The 24,222-nt window shown below is 53.1% G+C and overlaps 9 protein-coding genes across 9 annotated transcripts; 4 read left to right on the forward strand and 5 right to left on the reverse strand.

Annotated features, from left to right (window-relative positions):
* Positions 1-2,280: 2,280 nt before the first annotated feature.
* On the reverse strand, positions 2,281-7,092 carry QC764_110820 (uncharacterized protein). The gene is made up of 3 exons (XM_062942350.1): positions 5,672-7,092; positions 4,593-5,616; positions 2,281-4,538 (listed from the first exon to the last, which is right to left on the reverse strand). The coding sequence occupies exons 1-3, from the start codon at positions 6,062-6,064 to the stop codon at positions 2,575-2,577; spliced, it is 3,381 nt and encodes a 1,126-aa protein (XP_062805289.1). The 5' UTR covers positions 6,065-7,092; the 3' UTR covers positions 2,281-2,574.
* Positions 6,294-8,831, forward strand: ARR3 (arsenicals resistance; the record flags this gene model as incomplete). Its single annotated transcript, XM_062942351.1, has 2 exons — positions 6,294-8,142; positions 8,196-8,831. Exons 1-2 carry the CDS (start codon positions 7,597-7,599, stop codon positions 8,829-8,831), a joined length of 1,182 nt encoding a protein of 393 aa, XP_062805290.1. The 5' UTR covers positions 6,294-7,596.
* Positions 8,832-10,016: 1,185 nt separating this feature from the next.
* Positions 10,017-11,250, reverse strand: QC764_110840 (uncharacterized protein; the record flags this gene model as incomplete). The annotated part of the gene is made up of 3 exons (XM_062942352.1): positions 10,017-10,477; positions 10,542-10,823; positions 10,932-11,250. 3 exons carry the CDS (start codon positions 11,248-11,250, stop codon positions 10,017-10,019), a joined length of 1,062 nt encoding a protein of 353 aa, XP_062805291.1.
* A 1,567-nt stretch (positions 11,251-12,817) lies between these two features.
* Positions 12,818-14,081, reverse strand: QC764_110850 (uncharacterized protein). The gene is made up of 2 exons (XM_062942353.1): positions 13,713-14,081; positions 12,818-13,657 (listed from the first exon to the last, which is right to left on the reverse strand). Exons 1-2 carry the CDS (start codon positions 13,768-13,770, stop codon positions 12,930-12,932), a joined length of 786 nt encoding a protein of 261 aa, XP_062805292.1. The 5' UTR covers positions 13,771-14,081; the 3' UTR covers positions 12,818-12,929.
* An 844-nt stretch (positions 14,082-14,925) lies between these two features.
* Positions 14,926-16,547, forward strand: QC764_110860 (uncharacterized protein). Its single transcript, XM_062942354.1, has 3 exons — positions 14,926-15,573; positions 15,629-15,756; positions 15,814-16,547. The coding sequence occupies exons 1-3, from the start codon at positions 15,442-15,444 to the stop codon at positions 15,830-15,832; spliced, it is 279 nt and encodes a 92-aa protein (XP_062805293.1). The 5' UTR covers positions 14,926-15,441; the 3' UTR covers positions 15,833-16,547.
* On the reverse strand, positions 16,437-20,002 carry PBP2 (PAB1 binding protein). The gene is given in 5 exon segments (XM_062942355.1): positions 16,437-16,789; positions 16,849-17,042; positions 17,053-17,356; positions 17,422-18,322; positions 18,380-20,002. 3 exon segments carry the CDS (start codon positions 18,923-18,925, stop codon positions 17,334-17,336), a joined length of 1,470 nt encoding a protein of 489 aa, XP_062805294.1. The 5' UTR covers positions 18,926-20,002; the 3' UTR covers positions 16,437-16,789; positions 16,849-17,042; positions 17,053-17,333.
* Positions 20,003-20,106: 104 nt separating this feature from the next.
* QC764_110890 (uncharacterized protein) lies at positions 20,107-21,601 on the forward strand. The gene is made up of 2 exons (XM_062942356.1): positions 20,107-20,502; positions 20,553-21,601. The coding sequence occupies exons 1-2, from the start codon at positions 20,395-20,397 to the stop codon at positions 21,429-21,431; spliced, it is 987 nt and encodes a 328-aa protein (XP_062805295.1). The 5' UTR covers positions 20,107-20,394; the 3' UTR covers positions 21,432-21,601.
* Positions 21,602-21,764: 163 nt separating this feature from the next.
* DUT1 (Deoxyuridine 5'-triphosphate nucleotidohydrolase) lies at positions 21,765-22,618 on the forward strand (the record flags this gene model as incomplete). The annotated part of the gene is made up of 2 exons (XM_062942357.1): positions 21,765-22,263; positions 22,332-22,618. The coding sequence occupies 2 exons, from the start codon at positions 21,765-21,767 to the stop codon at positions 22,616-22,618; spliced, it is 786 nt and encodes a 261-aa protein (XP_062805296.1).
* A 289-nt stretch (positions 22,619-22,907) lies between these two features.
* Positions 22,908-24,026, reverse strand: BUD16 (putative pyridoxal kinase; the record flags this gene model as incomplete). Its single annotated transcript, XM_062942358.1, has 2 exons — positions 22,908-23,556; positions 23,656-24,026. 2 exons carry the CDS (start codon positions 24,024-24,026, stop codon positions 22,908-22,910), a joined length of 1,020 nt encoding a protein of 339 aa, XP_062805297.1.
* Positions 24,027-24,222: the final 196 nt, after the last annotated feature.

Genomic DNA, 24,222 nt, shown 5'->3' on the forward strand with positions numbered 1-24,222 from the left:
ACATCAGTCTGACACCACCACGCCTTACCACAATCGACGACCTTTATAATGCGCGGTGAAGAGTCTATGAGAATTGTGTCGTTGAGGGCTGATAATCACAAGGTCACATCGATGCCACCGCCGGGAACCCGGCAGCTTTAATGGAGCGATGACGAAAGGCAGGATCGGGGGCCGATCAAACAAAATCCGACAGCATGGGTCGGAAACAGATATGAACACCACGTCGTAGCCCGAATTGATGATTGATATTCCTTCTTCAACCAACATTCAACAGGATTCTCAACCGCCACGTGTGGAATCAGGGAAAATAAGCTCTTGCTAAAAGCCCAAAAACGGCCTCTAGAAACCCGGTCAAGAAGTTGACGATATAAAAAGGGGAATATTCAGCACGGCAGCTCCCGCAACCACTGAGAAGCTTCCAAGTTCTGAGACCTACATATGTATCACCAAGACTAAGACTCTTTTGTAGGCAAGCAATTAAACGCGCGACGCGTCTGTAAAGTGCCTTGCACCTCTTTTTTGCTGCAAGAGATGCATCGACGTCACGCACCACCCGCCACATTTAGGTGTTTGACTGGCAGAGGCTGGCTCCCAACCCTACATGAAAGTCTCTGGTGGCAGCTCAGCCTAGAAGCACGATGTGCTGGCCGACAGCCACGGTACTGGGTAGCTGAAAGTCATGCACCAGAGGTTACAGCGCGTCCAGTGTGTGCAGTGCAGAAGCGGTTGTGGTCATCCGTATATCGACCGCATCGCTCGACTTCGGTTTCTGAAACCGCCTTTGCGCCGTGTTCTGGAGATTCGGGAGCTGTTGTTGACAATTAGCCATTTTCGTGTGGCCTTGTCGGGTGAAAAAAGGGGGCCAAGAAAGGGTCTTGCGTCTCCAAAAGTCTCACCACAAGACAATTAAACTGCGCGCTCCCATCCTGAAGGTGTCTTCCTGACACGCTAACCTTTTTACCAAGAGGTGTCCAGATGTTGACATCCACATTCGGGTAGCGCGCTCCTGCATTAGCCCTGCACATGCCACGCCGGCGGCAAAAAAAGATGAGAAGAGAAAAAAAAGGAAAATCTCTTGGGGGTGTGCCCAGAAAAAGAAGCGAAGAGAAAAGAAACCAACAACACACCGCCGCCCTACCATTCACGATGGACCCTCACGATAGCGCCAAAGCCACAACCAGATCCTCGGGGTCATCTTTCCGCCCGTCCGCCTGATCATGACAGACCCCCCTAGCTCGATTATCGATACGATTACCGAAAAATGTTACCTTGACATCTGGTCACCCATCACGGGCAAGTGAAAAAGAACTTGAGGCATAACGTCCTCATCTCGCTGGACACCGCATGAGCTGTAAGCGTAGAGTCCACGCCATCCTCAAAAAACTCCTCATGCAGGTTTCGGCTTGGGACTGCATCTCGTATACCCGACAACTTACCGCTCCTTTCATGTTGTGTTCCCGGGCCGTGCGTTCGGACAACCAGCCCATCTTTCGTGGGGGGGGAGGTGTAGGTAGATAGGTAGGTAGACCTATGTGCGCCCACATACCACCTACCTAGCTAATGTGAACACTCCAGGTGAGACAACCTGAAGCCCAAAAAAAACCAAAAAAAAAAAAGCCATCATCATCAACATGAGACTGAAGATACGCGCGGCCGTTCATCACAATAAACAATAAAACCGGTAACGTCCAACGGAAAACTCGGAAGAAAACTTCAGGAAAAGCAGCCATGTCTCAGGGTTTCTTTTTCTTGGCTGAGGTAACGGACTCCAACGATGGGGCGTCGTTTCACTTTGATATTACTCTCAGTCACTTTCCGTCGGGTCGTTTTTCACAAGGCTGTGTTAGACATTTCTCTTCAACTTTGTGTAGCAGGGAATTTCTCCGAGGTCTGAAGGAGGTACGGAGACACTTCACACCTCGCCTAAACCTGAAAAAAACGAATGGCTATGCCCCCATCCCGTTGTAGACAACTGCCCCTAACCGTCGACCAAGGGTGGTTTATCGGTCGTGCCGTTGTTGAGTGAGATAAAACGGGGGGCAACTGACTTTGTTAGAAGTAGGTACCCGGTTCTCGCCACTGCCGGGAGGCTAGAAAGCCGTTGGGGAACAGCGGGCTACTATCAACGGACGAGAACGCTTTGACAGCCATGACATTAGAAGAGCGCCAGAAGAAGACGGTGCCGGGAGCTAAAGTGGTAGTGGCACTCCGTGAAATAATTTTGATGGGTCGACAAGTTCGTCTGATAATGTAAAGGGAGTTAGTTTATGCCGTGGTTTAGAGCAGCAAAAAGACGCGGGTGACAGCGACATGCATGAAGGCTTCATGTGTGACATACAGAACATAATCATCTGTCTGAGGACACCCCTTCCTACACCGCGCTATGAAGAGATAAGAAACGTGGATAACGCAACTCAAAAGTCTCAAGAACTTGCATTGATGTAAAAGAAAAAAAGAGAAGAAAAGAACTTTCCAAATTCTATACAAACAAACACCACCTCTATTAAAGTAAAACGCCCATCCATCTCTGCCCAACCCTCTCACAACCCACAACCCCCAAGTCCGTACAGTTTCTCAACCAAAAACATCACTAACATACCTCTCCTCCTTCATCTTCCCAAGCCACTCCTCCGCCCCCTCCCTCCCCCTATCAGGAAACTCATCCTCATAAATCCTCAAACAAACCTCCGCCGTGCTCCTCCCCAACCTCGCCGCGCTCCCACAAATAAGTATCTTGGCCCCCTGCTTAATCAACCCCTTCAGCTCCTCCCTATCCTCCCAAATCAGCTCATCCACATGCCCCGTCCTCCCTCCCTCGCCCGCCCTCCTCGAAAAGGCCGCCCGTACTCTAACAACCCCCTCCTTCTCCCATTGACCCAGCTCCTCTTTGTATAGGTAATCCTCCTCAGAATCCCTACACCCATAGTACAGCACAGCAGGACCAAGACCTGACTTGTGAAACCCCCCCCTAGCACCCGCAACAGCAGCCCGTTCCTGCAGAAAAGCCCTCATCGGCGCAACACCCGTCCCAGCAGCAACCATCACCACGGGCGTAGCCGGGTCACTCGGCAGCCGAAACGGCGCATTCGTCTTTCTCACAAAACACCGCAGTCTCGAGCCGGGCTGTAACGAGGCGAGGTAGGAAGAACTGACGCCGTTGAAGGACTTCGTCTCAGGATGCGACATCAAAGGGGAGTTGTACACATCATACGTCAACGTAGCCGTCAAGCTCGCCTTCTCCAGATCAACCCCCTCCTCGCTCGACCACCCAGACCCCTGATCAGGCAGCGGTTTCTGCGCGAGCGGGGAACTGGAAATGCTATACTGCCTAGGAGACAGCGGACTCAGCATGTCAAGATACGAAGCAAAGCTCAGCTTGCAAGAAGGGAAATCCTCCAGCAGGTCCAAGACAGAAAACCTCTTTGCCAGGACAGAGGTAGGGTACTCCTCATCCGAGGCCAAAACACGAAGTTTATCTGCCTCCAGACCGGATGAGAGAGAAGCCAAGTGAGCCACCTGGCGCTGGGAAGCAGGGTTGGCGAGTTCGACTCTTGTGCCGATGAGTTCAAACACCGAAATTGGCCCCCCAGACTCAGACTTGAGGTGTTCTTTGGTGGTCCCCGAGACGGTGACGAGATCGTCGGGGTGGAGGCCGAAGCGGCTGAGCACGCGGCGGATCGAGTCCCGGGGGTTAAAGGGTTGGATGGCCAAGTAATCCCCGCTGCGGTATTGCACACCAGGAGGGAGCAGAATGTCGATTTGGCGTTTTTCCGGACCGAGACCTTTCTTGGCGAGGACTTTGTTGACCAAGACGAGACCTTGAGATAACTGCTCGCCTGCTAGCTTGGACGGCGCGGTGGGTTGGGTGATTTCCACTCGGAGCTCCTCCGTCTTGACGGCTGCCGTCACACCAACTGCTTCGCGGAGGGCGGGGAAGAGGGTCAGTTTCCACTCTTCAAGGGGACCGACAATATCCTGGCTGACGTCGACGAAACCGGTAGGGACGAGACGTGCGGCGCCGAGTTTCTCGAGGAGCTCATCAACCAACTTGGGGATGCGGTGGTAGGTCGAGGCCCAGTCTTTATTGCCAGCGCCAAAGACGGCGTATGAGACGCCCTTGAGAAGCTCGCTGTTGCTGGGGTCCTTGGCACGGGTCTCGAGCCAGGCGACAAAGTTTCGGGCGTTGTCGGGGGGGAGGCCTTCGTAAGAGGAGGTGACGATGACGAGGGGGTGATCCTTTGGCAGGTTTTCCACGGCATCATCCAGGCTCTGAACCTTAGCTGGAACGGACAGGCCGTGGTTCGCCGCGTTGGTCTCGAGATCCTCGGCAAAAGACTTGCAAGTTCCCGAGTTGCCACCATAAAAGACGGAAAACGGCTTCAAGTTGGAGTTGGCAGAAGCTCCGTTGGCTGTCTTGCTAGAAGGTGCTGGAGCAGGAGCGGCACCAGCGCTGAAGTTGAAGAGGTGGTCCTTTCCAGGCCGTCTGCGAGCCTTGATGTAGAACTCATCAGGCTTGATGGTAAGTGTAGACTTGATCTCTGGGATGTGTGTCAGCAACATTCTTCAAGTGCAAAAAGGCGACGACAACGTACTGAGCTCATAATCAGGATCAGCCATCTCAATCACGAACCGCTGCAACACCATAGCCATGGTGATAAGAACCTCCTGCTCAGCCAAATAGCGACCAATACACGAGCGAACACCAGTCCCGAAAGGCTTCCAAGAGTTGGGTGGCAGCCTTTCCCAACCACCATTGAGGAACCTTTCTGGCCTGAACTCGGCAGCATCAGAGCCCCAAACAGCAGGGTCGTTGTGAAGACCCTTGAGATTGAACACCAGACTCTCGTTGGGAGTGACCTTGTACTTGCCGCCAATGATGGTGGTCTCCTTCGCCTGTCTCATGAAAGCCGGAATAGGACCACAGAAACGAAGAGCCTCCTTCATGGCAGCATCAATGTACTTGAGTTTGGGAATGTCCTCCAACTGCAGCTCCCTGTCTCCGAGCACAGCATCGACCTCGGCATAGCACTTCTGCAGGGCCTCGGGATGCTTGAGAAGGTTGTAGAACAAAAACATCATGGTACCAGCCGAAGTGTCGTGTCCTGCTACCAGGAAGGTAGCCATCTGGTATCGGATATTCTCATCGGTGAACCCCTTTCCAGTGACAGGGTCTTTGGCGTTGAGCATGACATTGAGAGTGTCGTCGACATCGGGGCGGGGATTGGCCTTGCGCTCTGCGACAATATCGTCGCAGACCTTCCACATGGAATGAATATTCTCCATCATCTGCCTCTTGCTGAGGAAGGCCAGAGTGTTCTGGATCTCGGGACGACTGGTCCGCTTGCCAGTCTCGATGAGAACATCACCCAGCTGCTTGGCGAACGGGATTAGCTCCTCGGAGTAGAAGGCATTGAAGCGGTAGTTGAAGGCACAGAGACCGATAACGTCAAACGCCAGACGAGTGAAATCGTCATGGGTTGAGATGCGGTAGTCTGGGCCGAAGCGATCCCAGCGGAGGATCATCTGAGAGAGGATATCCGTCATCTTGGGGAACATGGTGCGGACATGTAGCGGGCCAAAGGCCGGTAGAAGAGTTCTGTGGGCGATTCCCCATTCCTGCCAAAAGGGTTAGCTAATGTTGACACGATCTCTGAGGTTGAAAATGGCTGACTTCTTCCTCGTTGTATGATGTGAATAGACCGTTTTTGACAAACACCCTGATGGCCTCCTGGGCACCAGCAACTTTCTTCTCGAATCGCTTCTCGTCGCACACCTCGTTTATCAGAGCATGACTGGACAGGACGACAATCTTTCTCTTGACGAGGTTGAGTGTGAAGATGGGACCGTAGACATCGGCAAGTCTCCATAGGGATCCCATGGAGAACTCGGGGTTGATCTCTCCCAGGTTGCCGGTAAGCCATCTCTCGGGTGGTTGAGGGATTGGCTCTCCTTCTCCGATCTCTTCCAGCGCTGGTGTTGCTGGCTTGGGTGTTGACTCTGAACGTGCTGAATGTGATGAACCCGGTGGCTTGGCAGCCCCTTCAACGTGGAAGGGACAAGACATGGTGAGTGTTGTAATAAGTCGATCCAACGTTGAGAGATAAGGCAAGGTAGGTATGTTGAAGTCGAATGTGGTCAAAGCTTCAGATGACGACACTTGCGTAATGATATCAAATTACCACCCAGCATCAGAACTCTGAAGAGGGGGAATTAACTGTATATAAATACCCCTAATCCATCTGACTCCTTCGCCTTTGTCCAGCACCATCTTGATACGAAGCTCTTGGGCCGAGGCCAAATCCGGAGGTCGCCATGAAGTCGCACCGATTGGTCATTACTTAAGTAACATTGCTGGCATGCTGCCGCACTGGTGAAGATACAGAGTACAAGGCATGACGCCTGGGCAGCCAGGGTCGGTGTGGAGTTGTGGAACTTCTCACCCGTCACAGATCAGGAAGGGTGGAAGGCTGTGAGTGGAAGCATGAGGTGGGTGGTGGGCTGAGTAAGGGGCTGTCTCATCCCTTTAATTGAACCCGTCGTCATTGCTGCAACGCCAGCGAAACCGACAGGCCGAACGCCAGCGGGATTCACGTGCAACCATCCGTTGTCCGGATGGAACCGAGGAGGAAGGCGAGCGGTGCTCGTAATAAGGGCAAACAAGTTGTCAGAATGCCTCAGTTTGCTGTCACTCTTGCTTCATGAGGTTGCGTTGGCAGTTGATCTGGGGTGGAGAGTGGCTCCGCTCTTGGTGCCGTTCAACCGTCCGTTTCTCTCTTGACGGCTATCAACTGAACTCGTCACCCTTTCTAGAACTTCGACTTCATCAGATCTCCATCCAGCTTTTTTCCGATTGTGCCATGGAACACTAGAGTTCGATACGACCGCGCCAGCGATTGCCCCCGTCGCACAGCGGCAGATACCGGCAGATCAACAAAACCGCAACGGTCAGCCAAGCCCAGGAGATGGAGCTCGATTTCTTTCCGGATCCCGAACGCCGTTTGCTCACACACTCACGCCTCGGCATTTGCGAGCGGTCATATCGGCGATGAGATCACAAAGACCATGCCCTATGCCTCTTTCTTATTATTGACGCTGCGTTCCGTGTTCTGTCCAAATCTTCGAAAAACACGAAACATTCCAGTCAAATCACTCTCTTCAGACCCTGAAGACACTGCCAAGTCCCCGAGCTGTCCAGAAACGGCAACGGTACGGTCTGTCATCGGAATGTCACTACCCTCATCTGATTGGTTGCGCAAAAGACAGAGAGAATGTCACTGCCTCGAAATGATTGGTTCAATGGCTTCGGCAGTTGTGCGTTAAGGCTGAGAACCTTGATAAACTCGATGCCAAATGGCAGCCAAGAAGAGACCATTGATATTCAGACTTTTTTTTTTTTTTTTTTTTTTTTTTGGAGTTGGGAAACTTCTTCTTGAGTCTCTTGTCATCAAGAAGAGAAAAAAACACCAATTGTTGTGAAAACACCACTCAGTTGTTCAGCTTCTTTTGCGTCTCCGTCACAACAATCATCCTTCTGTTATCTCTCCACCGGCACTTACACCTCTCATCTCAACTCCGCTCAGGAGAAAGTAAACAACAATGTCCACCACAAACCCTAACCCAGCTCCCTATCAACCCCCCGACATCACCGAAAAGCCCACCACCACCACCACCACCATCACCAGCAATGACCCCGAGAAGCAAACCCTTCCTCCCCCCGTCCCCCCATGCGCCGAACCAAAATCCACCTTCCAAGCCCTATCCTTCCTCGACCGCTTCCTAGCCCTCTGGATCTTCCTCGCCATGCTCATCGGCGTCCTCCTCGGTAACTTTGTCCCCAACACCGGCCCTGCCCTCCATCGCGGCACCTTTTTCGACGTTTCCGTCCCAATAGCAGTCGGACTCCTGGTAATGATGTATCCCATCCTCTGCAAAGTCAAATACGAGTCCCTGCACAAAGTCTTTCAAGAAAAAGAAGTCTGGGTGCAACTTGCCTTCAGCATTGTGGTGAACTGGGTGGTAGCACCGCTGTTCATGCTTGCCTTGTCGTGGGCGTTCTTGCCGGATGAGGAAGGGTTAAGGCAGGGGTTGATTCTGGTTGGTGTGGCGAGGTGTATTGCTATGGTTTTGATCTGGAATAATCTTGTAATTATCCCCTCCCGTCTGAGATCCCACACAGTGATGCTGACGATAAACAGGCCAACGGCAGCAGCGACTACTGCGCCATCCTCGTGGCGGTCAACTCCCTCCTTCAAATCGTCCTTTTCGCACCGCTGTCGTTGTTGTTCATACGAGTCTTTGACCCCAACAGCACCACCGCCATCAGCATCTCCTACTCCACCGTCGCGACCTCTGTCGGCATCTTCCTCGGCATCCCCCTCGCTGCCGCGATCATGACCCGCTTTGCCCTCCTCTTTCTCACCTCCCCGGACTTTTACAACAAGAAGTTTATTCCAGTCATCTCCCCCCTCTCCCTCATCGGCTTGTTGTACACCATCCTCGTGCTCTTCGCGTCTCAGGGAAAGCAGGTGGTCCACCAGATTGTCTCCGTCGTGAGGGTGTCCGCGCCGTTGATTGTTTATTTCACCGTAATCTTCTTTGCTACCTTGTTCGCGTGCAGGAGGTTGGGGTATAGATACGAGTTTGGTGTTACCCAGAGTTTTACCGCGGCGAGCAACAACTTTGAGCTGGCGATTGCCGTTGCGGTGGCGGCGTTTGGGGCGGAGAGTGATCAGGCTCTTGCGGCGACGGTTGGGCCGTTGATTGAGGTGCCGGTTTTGTTGGGGTTGGTTTATGGGGTTAGGTGGGTGGTTAAGAGACGGGGGTGGGAGTGATCATCTGTGGTGGTGGATGGTCTGGAGAAGTGAGAGGTTCGGTTGGTGTTGTTGTTGTTGTTGTTGTTGTTGTTGTTGTTGTTGTTGTTGTTGTTTGATGGAGTAATGTTTTTGAGAAGAAGAGGTGTATAAAGGTTATAACCAAGAGATAGATACCGTAATCAACAGGGCAAGAGAATGATGATGTCAAGTTGCAACAAACTTGTTGAAATTATCTTGACTGAGTGACGTTCAGGCTGACCGAATGACTGTGCGAGGTACCGACGACGATCATAACATGAATATCCCAGTCATGAAAACAACGGGATCACAAGATTTACCCCTGGCTAGAATAAAACCGTATCTACTACTACTTTAACATCTCTCCCTCCTAAGTGCACTGCTACCCATCATCTCCGACTACTGCATTGCTCCTTCCCTACAGGTGACGGGAACGACCACCCACCACGTTGCTTCTTCCCTACAAGTGCACCATGATTTATGCATTAGGTCCCTTTTACTCCTTCCAACAGCAGCTCCAACATCTTACCAGGGCGCCCTTGTGGTATGTCTTTGTAGAATCGACTTACTAACCAGCCTTTCCACCCCCTTCCCAACAACAAGAGCAACTTGCCTGGTAGTCAATAGTGTGACAATCCAACCACAGCAGGAGAGCTATAGCGAATATGATCAAAGCTGTTATGTCTAGAATGTTATGAGCTCGAATCTCACCACAGCAGTTCTCATTGTTTGCACCCAGGGGGTTGATGTCTTTTCGTCAACTATTGCTAACCAAGGCCTGCGAAAACCTCAAGTTTCAGTCACAAAAAAAATCAAATCAAGTCGACTAAGAATAGGTATTCCCATTCAGCTAAAAACCAGAAGCCATCATCAAGAGCACCATCACCTTTCAAGGTCAACAGCCGCCTCAACCTGATAACTTCCATCCGCTATCCCTCCACCATCATGCCAACTCCTCAAAAAAAGAGCAGCTAAAAAAAGGTGAGCAGTCAGTGTTACCCAAAAGCCCAAAAAGAAGATTAAGTTTCATAAGCCATTACATGATCCCCCCTCCCTCCACCCCCAAAAAAAAAAAACAAGACATTAATCCTCAGTACTAATCCCTCACACGTTTTCGCACACTTCCTCAAATTTTCGGTCATTAGAATCTTCCCAGGGAGTCCATCTGAGGGTTTCCCGTCATCATCAAAACTGCACCGGAATGATGCTGTTCAAACCAGGGAGGACACTTCCGATAGTGCCGAGGATGCTCTGGAGCAGACCGCTGATGGGGCTGTTGAAGATGAGACCGCCGACGGTCCCGCCGATCCCGGTGCCGCCAATCACCTCGTTGAGGAGACCGCCGCCACCAATGAACCCGCCGAGACCGCCGCGGCCGACCGGGCCACTAGACAGAAGACTGGTGAGGAGGTCAGTGACCAGCTTCAGGATGCCAGAGACGATTCCAATGGGGCCGCCGGGCCCACCACCGAGGACTCCGGTGGTGGCTTGACCGACGAGGGGGAGACCATTCAAACCGGAAACACTGGGGAGGACAAGACGGGAAACACCGACCTTGAGATCCGCGTCGAGCTGCTCGAGGGGGGCGCGGACGGCCTCGGCCTTCTCCTCGGGCGTCTTGTCGGCAGCCTCAGCCATGGCGTGCTCTGGAAGAATCGGGAAGTTAGTCATGTTGCAGACAGTACAAAGAGAAAGAAGGGAGCTGCTTACTGATCTTCTCGAGGTTGTCCTGGAAGTCGGTCAACAGCTGAGTGAGAGCCTCCTGGTTGACCTGGCTGTTGAGGGCAGCGTAGTAATTGGCCACGCTCTGGGCATAGGCGGCGCTGCGCTTCTGGACGGCAGCGGCGGCGTCCTGGGGAGTAGCCTGGACAGTGGGGAAAGAAGCCCCAGCGGGAGCGGGGGTGGAAGAGAGAGGGAGGGGGAGGGGGAGAGCGGCACCGCTGCCACCACCACCGACGAGACCGCCGACGATGGGGAGACCGCCGGCAAGACCGCCGATGATGGGGAGACCGCCGAGGAGACCGCCGGCACCACCACCGCCGTCGCCGAGACCGCCGAGAAGACCGCCAACAAGGGGAAGACCGGCGAGAGGGTTGCCACCGGCACCACCGGCGCCACCGCCGAGAAGACCGCCAACAAGGGGAAGACCCTGGAGGAGGGGTCCGAGAATGGGGAGACCACCGAGGAGAGGACCAAGGATGGGAAGACCACCACTGCCGCCACCGCCGGTAAGACCACCGAGAAGGCCGCTAAGGAGGGGTCCGAAGATCGGGACGCCGTCAAGGAGCTGGGCCTCGAGGGCGGCCTGGATCTGAGCCAACTGCTGAGCCTGCTGCTCAGCAAGCTGGGCCTGCTCCTCTGGAACAGGGACAGCGATGGCAGTGCCAGCGAGGACGAGGAGAGGGAGAGTGGCCTTCATGATGAAAGATGAAGTTGCTTCTGTGTGGTCGCGGTCTGAAAGAGACGGCCTGGGAATTGGAGGTGAGTGGTGTGTTTGTGTGTGAAGGGCTGGATGGTGAGGAAAAAAGAGGTTTCAAGATCGTTCAGGTCCTGCCGTACTTATACAAAAATCGAGAGTGGTTATCAGTCCGCAGAAACCACCTCCATCATTGCACAATCTGCTGTGATCGGTCCAACTCTCGGCGCGGTCTAGAGTGAGATGGTATGCTCGTTGTTGAAGATGTGCTGCAGGAACGCGGGAATCAGGGGCTGTCTCAAAACTTCCTTGTTCAAAAAGGGGGGCCTGGAATGCTGACCGGATCGTGACCCCAGAGTCAACAAAGAGCGGGGTCACATACCGTGCCCAACTTTCTTCGCGGCACTCTCCACGGATATCTGAAGAAAATATCATCAACTGTTGAAACCTAGAGCCGTTCAAGGGTTCGGTTTGGGTGAGATGGCGGGTGGGAACAGTTCCAGGTGACCAGGTTGGAAGAATGCGGGTATTGCGGGATTCGTCCCGTTCCGAGATGATCAGTCGGGTCAAAGATGGCAAGATCAACTCTGGACCGCCGTGGAAGAGGAAGGTGTGCCTGGTCTGTCGTGCTGTATTTGGTCTTGCACCTGTCTCTGTGAGGAATTAGATTTTCCTCCAACAACCAGCTCATCCTCTCCCTCACCTCAAGATCACCGCCCACCGGTCTTCAACATACCTCGATCAACGAGCCATGACAGTCGAGCCAGAAGCTCCGTCAACGACAGACGCAATAGACTCGAGGCGATGGAGGAACATGCCCGGATCGTACCCATCCCCGACTCAATCGCGGCCAGACTCTCCCGTGCCAACGTCCAACACCCCGGCCAGCGATAGCCCCTAGAGAGGTACTCCCGATGCCACAACCGACAGCAGACAATCCATCACCTTCCCGCCCCTCTCCCGAAATCCCAGCAGTTCGCCGGCCTCGATTGCCTACTTCCCACGAGCTCGCAGTGCTGCCTCGTCCCATGCCCAATTCGGAGAGCCTTCAATAGCATCCAGCTCATGCTCTGCTGCCTTTCGGCCAGCCCTCTCATGGACCACACATCAGGGCACTCCGTTCAGTTTCTTTAGCGCTACCAAGTCACCAGACCATTTCATTGTCGACTTTTCGGACCGAGCCCTCTCCTCGTTGGCAACCCCTTCGTCACCTGCACGGTCAACCGTCCCCCCATCAGGGACAGAAAAGACTACGCCATCACCACCACCACCACCCAAGAATTCCATCAAGGGTAGGGCGAAGCGGCGGAAGAGCAGGGCCCTCAGTTTCTTGGATCCAGACCTGAGATTTGCGCTTTGTCTCATCTGTGTATGGGCCTGTCTCTTCTTTTCGTTTTGCAGTCTCTTTTTGGTTGGATCTTGCTGGGGATGGTGGGGAGGTCGCAAGAACAACCCCTGGTCACCCGATCGTTCATGTATCAAGCACAAATCTCTCATGAAGCAATACGAGGACCAACGCGAGCTGAGGCAGTACGGTGTACGACAGCCAGTCATACACGCAAATGGCCATGGCGGACCTTCTGGGCCTCGTGGCTGATGGGATGGAGAACATGTGCCTTGAAAGCAGCGCTAGAGAAGTATACATCAGTAGTAAGATTAATAGTACGTACGAGAGCTTGACTCTACTCGGATTGCTCATCTTTCAGTGCCATGGCAATACAACTAAACCTCAAGTCTTGCCCACCAGACTCGTGTTCCAACTTGATTATCCTCCCCAGACCTAACTCCAACGCCTTGGGGCTTAGGACGTCTTCGTCATCCCCTAGCTCACCCCTGTCCAACGGACCCTCTCTGCTCCCTTCCAACTCCCAGAGCCGTCCGTTTGCTTTGACGTAACCGACGAAATGTTGGCCTAGCCCTACGGACCTGTCTCTTGGCTCGGCGGTATCGCCCATTGCTGCTACGGATTGGTGGGCCTCTTCAAATGCCTTGTTGTCGTACAATAATTCTGCACGTTCTTCTCTTGGCAACGGGGCTGCGTCCTTGCGAATTTGATCGAGGGTGCTGCCGGGATGGATGAGGGAGGCGGCGGGGCCGTTGATAGAGCAGTGGAGGAGGGCGTAGGAGCCGCAGGCGTCGCCGATGGTTTGTTGGAACCATATTATGGGGGCTGAGGAGGAGGGGTTGCTGTTGCCGTGGTAATAGGTTTTGGGGTCGCCGAGACGGGCGTCTTCGGATTGGCGGTCGAGGGCCCAGGAGGGGGTGAGGGGAATGATGGCTATGAGGGCGAGGCAGGGGCGGGGGATGTGGGCGAGGGCTGGGGGGGAGAAGGAGTAGATGTCGTGGAAGGTGATGGAAGGGGGGAGGCCGAGGGTGTGAGCGAGGGTGGTGAAGACTTCGGGGTGGTTTTCTGGAAGAGGTCAGTGATGAATGTTCGGGGAATAGGGAGAAGATGAGGTGTGTACCGAGCATGGTGAAGTATTTCTTCTCGGTGGCCATTTTTGCTGGTTCATTCGGTTCCATTATGAAGTCTTCAATTGCACACTTATGAAACACGCTGAGGTTGCAGATTTGGTAGAAAACGAGCGATGAATTAATTGACTGCTGTTATAAGAAGTAGGGCAGGAGCGGTGTGAGCACGTCAGTCAAGACAGGAAGGAGTACGCAGGCGTCGCTGCCTGGGAAGCTCTGAAGCTCGCCCACCTATCAGTCCACCCGGCCAGCTCTCCCCCGCAGCTTCATTGCAATTTCCCTTCTCGTATAGGACTCTTCTGCCTTGTCATTAGTTTGCTTCTTGTGTGCTTGGCATCCTTTCAAATCTGGCGGACATTTATCACGGCCATTGGTTCTAGGATATGGGGAATGGAGGCATGGAAAATGGAAAAGTGACTACACCCTCATGTTTGATGTTGACAAGATATCTCACATGGAGCTTGAGGGCCAAATCAAGTTTAGCGCACGATCTCTGGGTAAGCTCGGCAAGCTCCACCCCCGCATTTTCGGTGGACCCTGGACCCTGGCCAGTTGCCCCACATCAACGTCGATCACCGACGACGACAACGATCCATTTGACATCCCAACATCCCATCAAGAGACGATGAAGGTCACGATAAGTGATATGATGTAGGCTTTAGCATTCTCAAGTCGCCCATGTCGACGTACTGTTGACAAGCTAGAGCAGCCTTTTCGTCATTGACGGTTGAGGCTGGATGAAATCTAACGATTCAATGTAGCTCAGTTACTTGGCACATTCTGTCGCCTCAGGTGCACGATTCGGCATGTCCGAGATCTCAGTCCAACTCGGCCTCCAGATCGCACCTCTCATGATCGTGCTTTGTAAGGCGCATCCAGCACGGCCATATTGATCTGATGGAAACACGCCGCACAGCACCTACCGGCGCCGAAGACAAAGAAACTGCTGACCGGTGGTTAGTTATCCATCCATTCGCAATCCGTGGTCCTCAATTCAAGCCCCAGAGCTTTGCTTTAGGTAACCAAGTTGGAAACAGGGCGGGGTCAGACCTTCCTATGCATGTACGCAACCGTTTCCATGTACATGCATCAAAGCCCTGCTTATCACCACCATCCAAGGTAACACTTGACAAACGATGACATGACCTCCCGGACCCTGGGAAGCTCCGTTCTACCTCTCCCGGTTCCCACACTAGTAGGCAACTGCCCCGGACAATTATTTGAAAAGAAAAAAAGAACGTTACTGCTGGCTTGCATGACACCCATCCCTTCAGGGTCCAGAAAAGCGTCAAGTCCATTGATGAGATCATCATGATTAGCTCACCCCCGGTCCCAATCGCAAGGTTCCAGCCCATGATCCATGATCTGAGGCAGGTAGGTAGCTTAGCTTTCCACCTCTCTGCTGAGAGATCGTCAGGAGTGGGCAGATGATAATGCAGTCGCACGCACCCCTTCTTTCTTCTTAAACCCCGCTCCTGCCCACAAATCTTTCCAAACCTTTCTTCTGTTCCCCTCCAAGCTCAACTCGAATACAAACACATCGTGAACACAAACCAGGGCTTTTCAACGGAGAGCTCTCTCAGGATCCACCTTTGTCGATAGTGTAAAACCCGATACTCGTAACACAACATTAACCGATTCACCTACCTCGAGCTATCCAAGGAAGCTCACCCTAACCAGCCTCACCCATCATCACCACCACCACAACAACAACAAGACAGCATGGCCGATAACATGCCCTCCGGCCCCGAGTTCCGCACCGGCCGCGCCGATTCTACCTCTTCTACTTCCTCCACCAGCACGACCAACACCGTCAACTCCAGCTCTGAAATGCCCAAGGCACCACCTCGCCGGGTAAGTTTATTTTCCAGCAAACCAACACAACAGCAAAGTACTAATCCCCCCCAAGAGATCAAGCCACCTCTTCGAAGGTCTCGAAGCCCAAAAACGCTCCCAAGACCCGGCCGCAGTAGCAAGACGCCAGAGCATGAACGAGCAACGCCCCAAGTCGGGCTTCATCGGCAGCATGTGGAACAAGTATGTCCTTTCCCCTACCATCTCATCTTCCACCTGTCTAAGCTGACCACCTATCAGCTGGGTCCACGGCCAGTAGTAAAAACACTATACTGCTGGAGTTCATCAGAGGGCATGAAAAAGTCCCTCCTTGCTGTTGTTTCCGTTACAGGGTTTTGTTCGGGTTTGGTGTTCTTCTGATCATGGATGGCAATGCGGAAAGCACGAAAGCCTACCTACCTATTGCTGTTTTTTTGTTTTTTTTTTGGCAATTAATATTTCTCTTGTCTGACACCAATGGCAAAACTGACCAAGACTGTTTTGCTTATCATACCTTACCTTACTTAATTTGATAAATGCGAAAAAAAAAAACCACAAACCTTGAATTAATCTGTTAGCTGCCCCTTTCTCATAGGGAGAGACGTTGTTTTTATATCAAACTTGGTACCTACTTTGGCCCGGCGAGTTGTGACCCCCTCTTCCCAGACGAACCTTTCATTAATCTTGTCCAAGGCTAATACTCCCACAGCATACGATATTCTTTTGAAAGACATCACTTGTTATCTCTAGTAGTCCTGACAGACACCCCCCGATAAGAACAACACCCAAGTCGATGTGAATGCCCTTGGAATTGCCCACTGAGATGGATGTATCGCATGCGTTTGAACATAACACAGCATGTTTGCCAAATTATTTCCCCCCCGGCGGTCTTGAAATCAGGAAAGGGTTGATTGCCTGAACAGGGCCTTGTTTTGATTCATATTAACTAATAATTACCCGCCTCTTGATTAAGCCACCAAGTAATACCAAAGCCGTAAAGTGCTTCAGAGGCGGTGCTTGCTAGATATTTCCAATACACAAAGAAGCATATCCTCTACAAACCACCTAGCTTGTTAACTAACACAATCTGGTGATACCGGCGTCTTCTTTTCCACATGATGGTGTTTTGCTGTGGGGAGCGTGGTGTGTTGATGAGCATTGGAACAGAATGGTGAAACTGGCTCGGATGGTGGGTGCGCAGCAAGGTAAACAACACAACTGTCAACCTGTTGCCCTACTGTTCACCAGGTAGTTAGCCGTCTGCCAGCTCACCTACATACAACAAGGGTGTTTGACCAAGGCTGGTGCTCGCAAAGATTGAGATTGGTTAGGGTCCGGGTAGGTGGGAGGAGATGGTGGTGCCGTCGGACGGGATGCGATTATGGGGTGTGTCGCTCAGGAAGAGAGATGTTGGATGCGGGCACGATCAGGAGGAGCAGGGTTGGCGTTCCAAAAGGGAACGGTGAAGGACAGAGCATGTTTGGGCAGTTCTGGGTAGTTCTGGGCAAGGCACCACGGGGAAGCGAGGCAGGGAAGCGTGCTCAAGAGGGCAGGCAGGGAAGGTGGGAAATAAAAGCGATCATTATCAAACCTCGGGTCCGTGAACTATAAATGAACAAAACCCCTCAGAAAATATTTTGCCGGGCAGAAACTGTACGAGATGCCAAAGCTTTTCCACCCTTCTCCCAACACCCCCAACGCCGTCCAAAAGTCGAAAGGAATAGGGGAATTATCGTTTGGTGCCATCGACCGGACCTGTGTTAAAAACTCGTTTCGTTCGGTTACATCCGGTGCTTTTCGTTTTCTGTGGTGGGTTAATCAATTAGTTGCTGGGCTTGAACTGGTGCTTGAGGCCTTGTTGGAGCTCACCAAGACGAGTGTAGAGCATGTATAGCGCCATCTTGTTGCATTCATCGGTACCAGTGATCGTGACAAGACGCTCGTTGCTGTTGTCTTGTGGCTCGTTAATCTTGATGACGCTGCCGCTGATCTGACGGATCTCGTTGATCTTTTGGCCACCCTTGCCGATGATGGCGCCAACCATGTCATTGGGAATGTAGATTTGTTGAGTCATAGGTCCACCGGCCGCGCCACCAGAGCCAGCTGCCTGAGGACCGTGAGGACCGGTGTGGGGCTGGGGCCCAACATGTCCGGCGTGTCCGGCATGGGGTGGCATGTGGGGGGCGGCAGGTCCGTAACCCCCAGCAGCCTGAGCACCAGCAAAGTGCATTGGGACCGCGGGGCCAGGATGTGCCGCCTGAGGATAAGCGCCATATTGAGGCGCGCCACCGTAGGCCTGGGGCGGCATGTGGTGGGCTCTAGGGTCCGGACGGCGGTTGTTGTAGTGGTCACGCTGACCAAAATTTCCACCGGCGGGTTGAGGGACGTATGGGACGACAGTCATGCCACCTGTGACGGCAGCAGGACCGCCGCTGCGGGTAGCGTAGGCAGAGGCAGCAGCCCCGCCAAAGCGCTCGTTGAGCTGTTCCAAAAGGGTGCTACCGACATAGTATGTGGCGATGTGTACAGCGTCAGCAACGCCCGTGACGACCAGAGAACGCTCCGAAGACGCGGGGAGGCAGGAGTCAGATGCGTTCAGGCGGGCACCAGAAGCTTCTTGGATCTCCTTGATGCGAGACCCGCCCTTCCCAATGATGGAGCCGATCAGAACATGGGGGATCAGAAGACGCAGGGGATAGGTCTTGGAGTGCTGGTTGGAGGGCTCAGACAACGGCTCGTTGTTAAGGGTGCGGATAATCAAGCCAAAGGCCTGTGCAATGTTGTGTTAGTTGAGCCTAGAAATCAAGACAAAATTGAAGCAGCATACCTTTGCAGCAGCATCAACAACACCGCTGACAGTCAGAATACGCTCAACGGCGCCCTTCTGATAGTCACTGACAGTGCACTTGGCTCCTGACGATTGTCTGATCTTGGACACATTCTCGCCGCCTTTCCCGATTATAGTCGCGGCTTCGGGACTTGAAATAACGGCGCGGATGTGTATCCAGGCAGTCTCATCACGAGACTCTGCAGGGGGGTTCGCCTGCGCCTCAGACGAGGCGGTATCCACCGTGGTGCTGGTGGTGGGCTTTGTTTCCGGAGCATCGGGGACGACTGTGTCACCCTGATGGTCCGTCGCCTCGAGCTTTTCGCCGTTCGTCTTCGCCGTGCCGTTAGCCTCAGGGGCCGGGACGGAGGAGGCGGTCTCGTCGTTCAAAGGAGAGATGGAGTCGGCCTTGTTGTCCTCCTGCTGCTCCTTGATGACCTTGTCCAAAGCCGGACGTTTGGCCTCGGGCTGGTCGTTGCGGGAGGGGGACGACGTGTCCTCGAGAGGACGCTTGGTGGACTGTGTTGGCTGGGGAGAGGCGGACATGGTGAAATACCTAATTAAGTGATCTCTTTTTGTTTAAGGGGGAGGAGGATGACTCTTGTTTCACTTTGGAGAGCAAGCCGTTTGCTCAATGTCGGATTCTCGAAGGTATTCAATTGAATATTTTATGTTGTTATCTACACCTGAAAGGGTTTTCGAAGAAAACGGGCTAGGTGTAGTGGCGGGGGCGGGACTGGACTGGGCCGTGAACTGAGGATAGGCTTGACTTGGGCCGGGACGGACTGAAGCTAGGGAGTTCGGGTTGGGTGATGATAGCTTGTCAAAACAAGGGGACGTTGTGGCTTGAGAGGGCGTGCAAAGATGGAGTGTGTGATCCAGTGCCAACTCAATCGGTGCTGCGCGACAAGCTACAAAGCACTGTGGCGAACTGACGGAGACTGTGATGGAGGCGCGACGGGCTGCGGGTGAAGTGCAAGTGAAGTAGTAGAGGAGGTGTTGTGTGAGTGTGCTGATAAAGGCAGGGTGAAGCAGTAGGTGAGGCAGGTGAGGTAGGTAGGTGAGGTAGGTGGTGATGGAGGTGGTGGGTGACGGGAGTCAAGGCAGAAGGGTCGGGTGGTTCTTGCGGAAAAAGCACCTTGAGGTATCTCAAACCTTTTGCCTGTCAAACCGGGCGCTCCGTTTCAACTTGCTCTCTCTTTGACCTTCCGTTCCCAGCTCAGCGACAGCTGTAGTGGGATGCCACGAGTGTCGATGTGTTTGGTGTGTGGAATGCGACCGATGCGCAAGGCAGCGTGCAGGATTAATATCGAAGAGGCAAACCGATCGATGCGGGAGACCGATGGATACCGTGTGAGTGGGAGACGACAGCACGGGTAGGTGACTGGTCGGGTTCTGTGGCGATGATAAGTTTTCCACGTTCAAAGGGATGAAGGAAGGAAGAGAGGGCAGGAGGAGGAAGAGGTCGGGTCGGTGTCTCGAAATAATCGAGTTTTGGCTGAGAGGGACGGAAATGGAAGCGAGACCCAGCGTTTCGCAGCCAGCCTCGCTGGGCGGTGGATGCCCTTTCACCGTGCACTCTTCTGGCCACAGCCGGCCGATGTTCTAATTTGGTGGTAATAGTGGAGCAACCATGTCGCGCTCGGCTTCGGATTGGTCCGCCAGCAAGCCAACAGTGGAACGGTAGCAACGCCTCTCTCACCAGTCCTCCATTTTAATTTACAACTCTCTTAAACGCATGCTGCCCCATGCTTTGTACGACATATTTGTTTCGTCTACCCGATTCTTCTATTGTGACATATTTCTCGGCAACAAATCTATCGAGCTCCCGATGTCTTCTTGGAGGGCGGAATATGAAAGAGTAGAATTACATAAAGCTGCGGCTGAAGAAGCGTCACGAGTCTCTGCGGACCTCCACATTCACAATTCAAGATCTTCTATTTTCCATCCCACCTGTCCCGCTTCCCGTTTTGCCGCCGCCCTACGCGGAGACCTGATCCTGTTGTCCGAGCCCAATGGAGTTTGAATATGACAACCCCGCCAGGGCCCACGAGGCCGACATGGAGCGGACTATACAGGAGCTCAACAAGAGAAAGAGAGAGCTTGAGGAGGCAATCCAGGAGGTTTGTGCCGTTCCCATATGCTGTGCCTCACCCTGCTAATTCTTCTGCAGTTACGGTCATCTTCAACTGTGCCGGACACCGAGCCCTCACCAGAAGACACACTGGAGATCTTTACCAAGGCATATGAAGAAGTTGCCGAGTCCAAACCGTTCCTTCCTGCACCAGGCTCGGTTCTGCCAGCCCTGCTTGCCATCAGGAACGCACGCAACACAATAAATGAGTCCAATGAGTATCTGGAATCACAGGCGAAGTCACAGGATGAGTTGGCTCGAAAATTGGAGGCCGAAAAGACGGCTTTGCGAGAGCAACAGGCGCTGAAAACAGCTCTGGAGAACCGTATTCAATCTCTACGGGACGGGCTCGAGAACAAGCAAGAAAAGACGCCGGAGCAGATGGCCAAGGAGCGCATTGCCGAGCTCAAGCGACAAAAAAAGGAGTGGGAAAACAGAACAGCCAAATTAACCAAGGACCTTGATTGGTTCATTGAAGAGCACTTGGGGCCTATGTTGGCAGCCGAAGAGCTCGGCGGGCCGGTTGTTGGGCAGCTGACGGACATCGACCCTGAAGATCTGAGTGCTGGCTTCAGTGTTCAGGGGAAGCTGAAAAAGGCTAAAGACCAGCCAGACATTGACAAGCGACAGAGACGAATAGACGAGATCTGGGGAGCTCAGGACCAGCAAGGCGAGAGCAACAAGAGAAAACGAGAGGAGGACGAAGCATCTGCTGCGGTTGCTGACATTAGGCGTCTCATTGAGCAACTGATGAACAAGCTGGTGGAGTCACAAGGTGACAACTCGGCAAGCTACTTGAAGATATCCAAGGAGACAGCCGCGGTCCGGTTTCTCGTCCGATCCAAGGTCGCCTCATTTCATCCCAAGGATGCACAAAAGTTGCGACTTGTAGATTTCGGGAGGGATATCGATGATTAGTCATTCAGGGGTCGTAGGAAGCCGTTACATGTTGCAGGCATCACAGCCACGACGATCTTCCGTTTCAATACTGTTCCCCAGTTGAATCATAATTCGCCTTTGGGAATGCGATTCATATCATCACCATCGACAGGCTCCAATGACGTTGTGGCATGCTCGCCCCAATTGACCAATGAGATGCTACATGACTCACCCAGCTCCCTCCCACCCCTTGCATTTCAATTAAGCCAACGCGACGCGTTATCCAAAACGCAAAACGCAAAACGCAAAACGCGTCTCCCACTTCCCAATTCTTCCCACTACTAATATTACTGGCAAGCCTCCAAGAAGAACATGCGAAACGCTGCATTTGCCATTTGCCAACGACTATCCAACCAATTACGACCAACCACACCTTCTCACCACCGTCATCATCCCCTGCTCTCATCCACCACCAGCATCATGACTGCCACCGTCCGCAACGATCCCATAGTCCCCACTTCCCCACCAGCAGCAAAGCGTCTCAAAACCGACACCAACGTTCCTGAGGAGGCGACCTCTTCCACTTCCACCACCACAACCGCAACAAAAGACACCACCACTACAGCAGAAGGAAACACCACGACCAATTCCGCCACCACAACCACAACAACAGTCACCACAATGGCCGCCGAACCTGCTGCCGTCCCCTCCCTCCAAGTGAAGAAGTTGTCCTCCACCGCACGGCTGCCCACACGGGGATCTGCTTTCGCGGCGGGATATGATCTTTATGCGTCAAAGGACACGACTATTCCTGCGAGGGGAAAGGCGCTGGTTGATACGGATATTAGCATTGCTGTTCCGGCTAATACATGTAAGCACCCCCAATACCCTACTCCAACCCCCCGAACTGAAACATTTTGCTAATGTGTAACAATGTAGACGGGCGCATCGCCCCCCGCTCCGGCCTGGCCGCGAAACACTTTATCGACACTGGCGCCGGTGTCATCGACGCTGACTACCGCGGTCCGGTCAAGGTTCTCTTGTTCAACCATGCCGATTCCGACTTTGAGGTCAAGGAGGGGGATCGGATCGCGCAGCTGATTGTGGAACGGATTTTTACCCCCGAGGTGGTGGAGGTTCAGGAGTTGGAGGAGAGCGTGAGGGGGGCGGGGGGGTTTGGGAGTACGGGGGGTTTTGGGGCGGCTGCTGCTCCTGTCGTTAACTAGGCGTTTGTTTTGATGATGGTTAATAACCGTTGGAGTTGGGTCTGAAAGTCATTTTGTCTTGTCAAGAAGCTGGTTAAGAATGATGGGCTCATTCAGGAATACGGCAAAATATAATCAAATTTGTAATCCAACAGAAAAAAATCATCGTGGTATATTCCCAACAGCAAAAAAGATATTCTATCGTACGCTTTCTAAGAGCTTTGCGTCGTCTAGGCCACATGCACCCTTTCTACTTGATCCCATTCAAACCCTCACTCCTATTACTCTCCTTAAACCCACATCCTATTGTTTACAACCTCCTCGCCCTAAAAACCACCTTCGGCCCCCTCAAACTATCCAAATGCCTCACCAGCTTCAGCTCGGCCGCCTTGCTCTTCAGCACCTGCATCTGCTTCTTCCCTATTCCCCCCTCCCCATTCCCATTCCCATTCCCATTCCCATTCACCCCCCCTGTTTTCACCCCCCTAACCATCTCCTCCAACCGTCCCTCCAACCCCTCCGCCGTCTTGGCCAATACCTCATGCATACTCCCCAACACCCTCTCCGCCGCCCTCGCCAAAGGCAACTCCAATGCACCAACCCCATCCTCACTCAACCAGCTTCTTCTAGTATCTAACCCTGGCTCTGTCGATGTAGAAGCGTCACAAACCGCCTCCCTCATCCTCACAACCATCAACGCGGCAAACATGTCCCCCGTCCCGGAGAAGTAGCAATCAATCGCCGGAAAGGAGATCTTGAACGCTCTGGGCTGTTTGGTACTCGTCATTGACGACCCGACAACGCTGAGGGTTTTTTTGTTGCCTGGGGTGTCGGGGTCTGTGTCGTCGGGAAGTGAGAGCGAGGTTATGACGATGTGTGGGACGCCGTAGCGGGAGTGGAGGACCTCAATCGCCTTGCCCAAGCTGAGCATATCCGTGATTTTCACCTCTGATAGCAGCCTGGTGTATTGTTAGCAGCCCCTTCATTCCTACCATCTCAATCCACAACCACCTCGTGCCCCCCTAAAAAAAAAAAGAAAACACAAAGGGAAAACTCACTCAGCCTCGAACTGATTAGGCAAACACAAATCCGCCTTTCCCGCCAAGCCCCGGTACACAGGGACAACATCACCTCCGACATACAGATTCCCATTATCCCCCATCACCGGGTCCAGCACCCAAAAGAACCTCCCCTCCGCTCTGGACTTGAGTTCCTCCGCAATCCTCCCCACAGCCCCCAGCGCCTCCGCCCCAGGTACATACCCCGAGAGCATCATATCAAAGTCATCCAAAAACGACTGCTTAAGCCCCGACCACAGATCGAGGATATGCTCAGGTGTCGAGCGGGTGCCCGTCCACTGCCCGTAGCCGGTGTGGTTAGAAAAATCGACCGTGTTCAGGGCCGCGACGTCGCAGCCGAGGGATTGCATGGTGAATGTTGCTATTTTGTTGCCGACGTATCTTTCGTTCTTGGGTGTCAGCAGAGGGCCATGCGGTGGGTGAACAGGGAGAGATGGGTGTTAGTTGAGTAGTGAGTCAAGAACTCATATCTTACAACCAAACCCAAACGAAGTGGCGAAGATATATCATGGTGGCAGCGGTAGTGAGAGTGAGGGCAGAGAGGTA

The sequence above is a fragment of the Podospora pseudoanserina genome, chromosome 1 (assembly GCF_035222485.1).
Source record: "Podospora pseudoanserina strain CBS 124.78 chromosome 1, whole genome shotgun sequence".
Classification (NCBI taxonomy): Eukaryota; Fungi; Ascomycota; class Sordariomycetes; order Sordariales; family Podosporaceae; genus Podospora; species Podospora pseudoanserina.

Coding starts and splice junctions, on each gene's coding strand:
- QC764_110820 (XM_062942350.1), bottom strand. CDS start 6,064: ATGTCTTGTCCCTTCCACGTTGAAGGGGCTGCCAAGCCACCGGGTTCA. Junction 5,617..5,671: donor CATCATACAACGAGGAAGAA/GTCAGCCATTTT, acceptor CCCTTTTGGCAG/GAATGGGGAATCGCCCACAG. Junction 4,539..4,592: donor TGATCCTGATTATGAGCTCA/GTACGTTGTCGT, acceptor CACACATCCCAG/AGATCAAGTCTACACTTACC.
- QC764_110850 (XM_062942353.1), bottom strand. CDS start 13,770: ATGGAACCGAATGAACCAGCAAAAATGGCCACCGAGAAGAAATACTTC. Junction 13,658..13,712: donor GAAATACTTCACCATGCTCG/GTACACACCTCA, acceptor GACCTCTTCCAG/AAAACCACCCCGAAGTCTTC.
- QC764_110860 (XM_062942354.1), top strand. CDS start 15,442: ATGGCCGATAACATGCCCTCCGGCCCCGAGTTCCGCACCGGCCGCGCC. Junction 15,574..15,628: donor CCAAGGCACCACCTCGCCGG/GTAAGTTTATTT, acceptor ATCCCCCCCAAG/AGATCAAGCCACCTCTTCGA.
- PBP2 (XM_062942355.1), bottom strand. CDS start 18,925: ATGTCCGCCTCTCCCCAGCCAACACAGTCCACCAAGCGTCCTCTCGAG. Junction 18,323..18,379: donor TTGTTGATGCTGCTGCAAAG/GTATGCTGCTTC, acceptor AACATTGCACAG/GCCTTTGGCTTGATTATCCG. Junction 17,357..17,421: donor CATGCTCTACACTCGTCTTG/GTGAGCTCCAAC, acceptor AACCCACCACAG/AAAACGAAAAGCACCGGATG.
- QC764_110890 (XM_062942356.1), top strand. CDS start 20,395: ATGGAGTTTGAATATGACAACCCCGCCAGGGCCCACGAGGCCGACATG. Junction 20,503..20,552: donor TTGAGGAGGCAATCCAGGAG/GTTTGTGCCGTT, acceptor ATTCTTCTGCAG/TTACGGTCATCTTCAACTGT.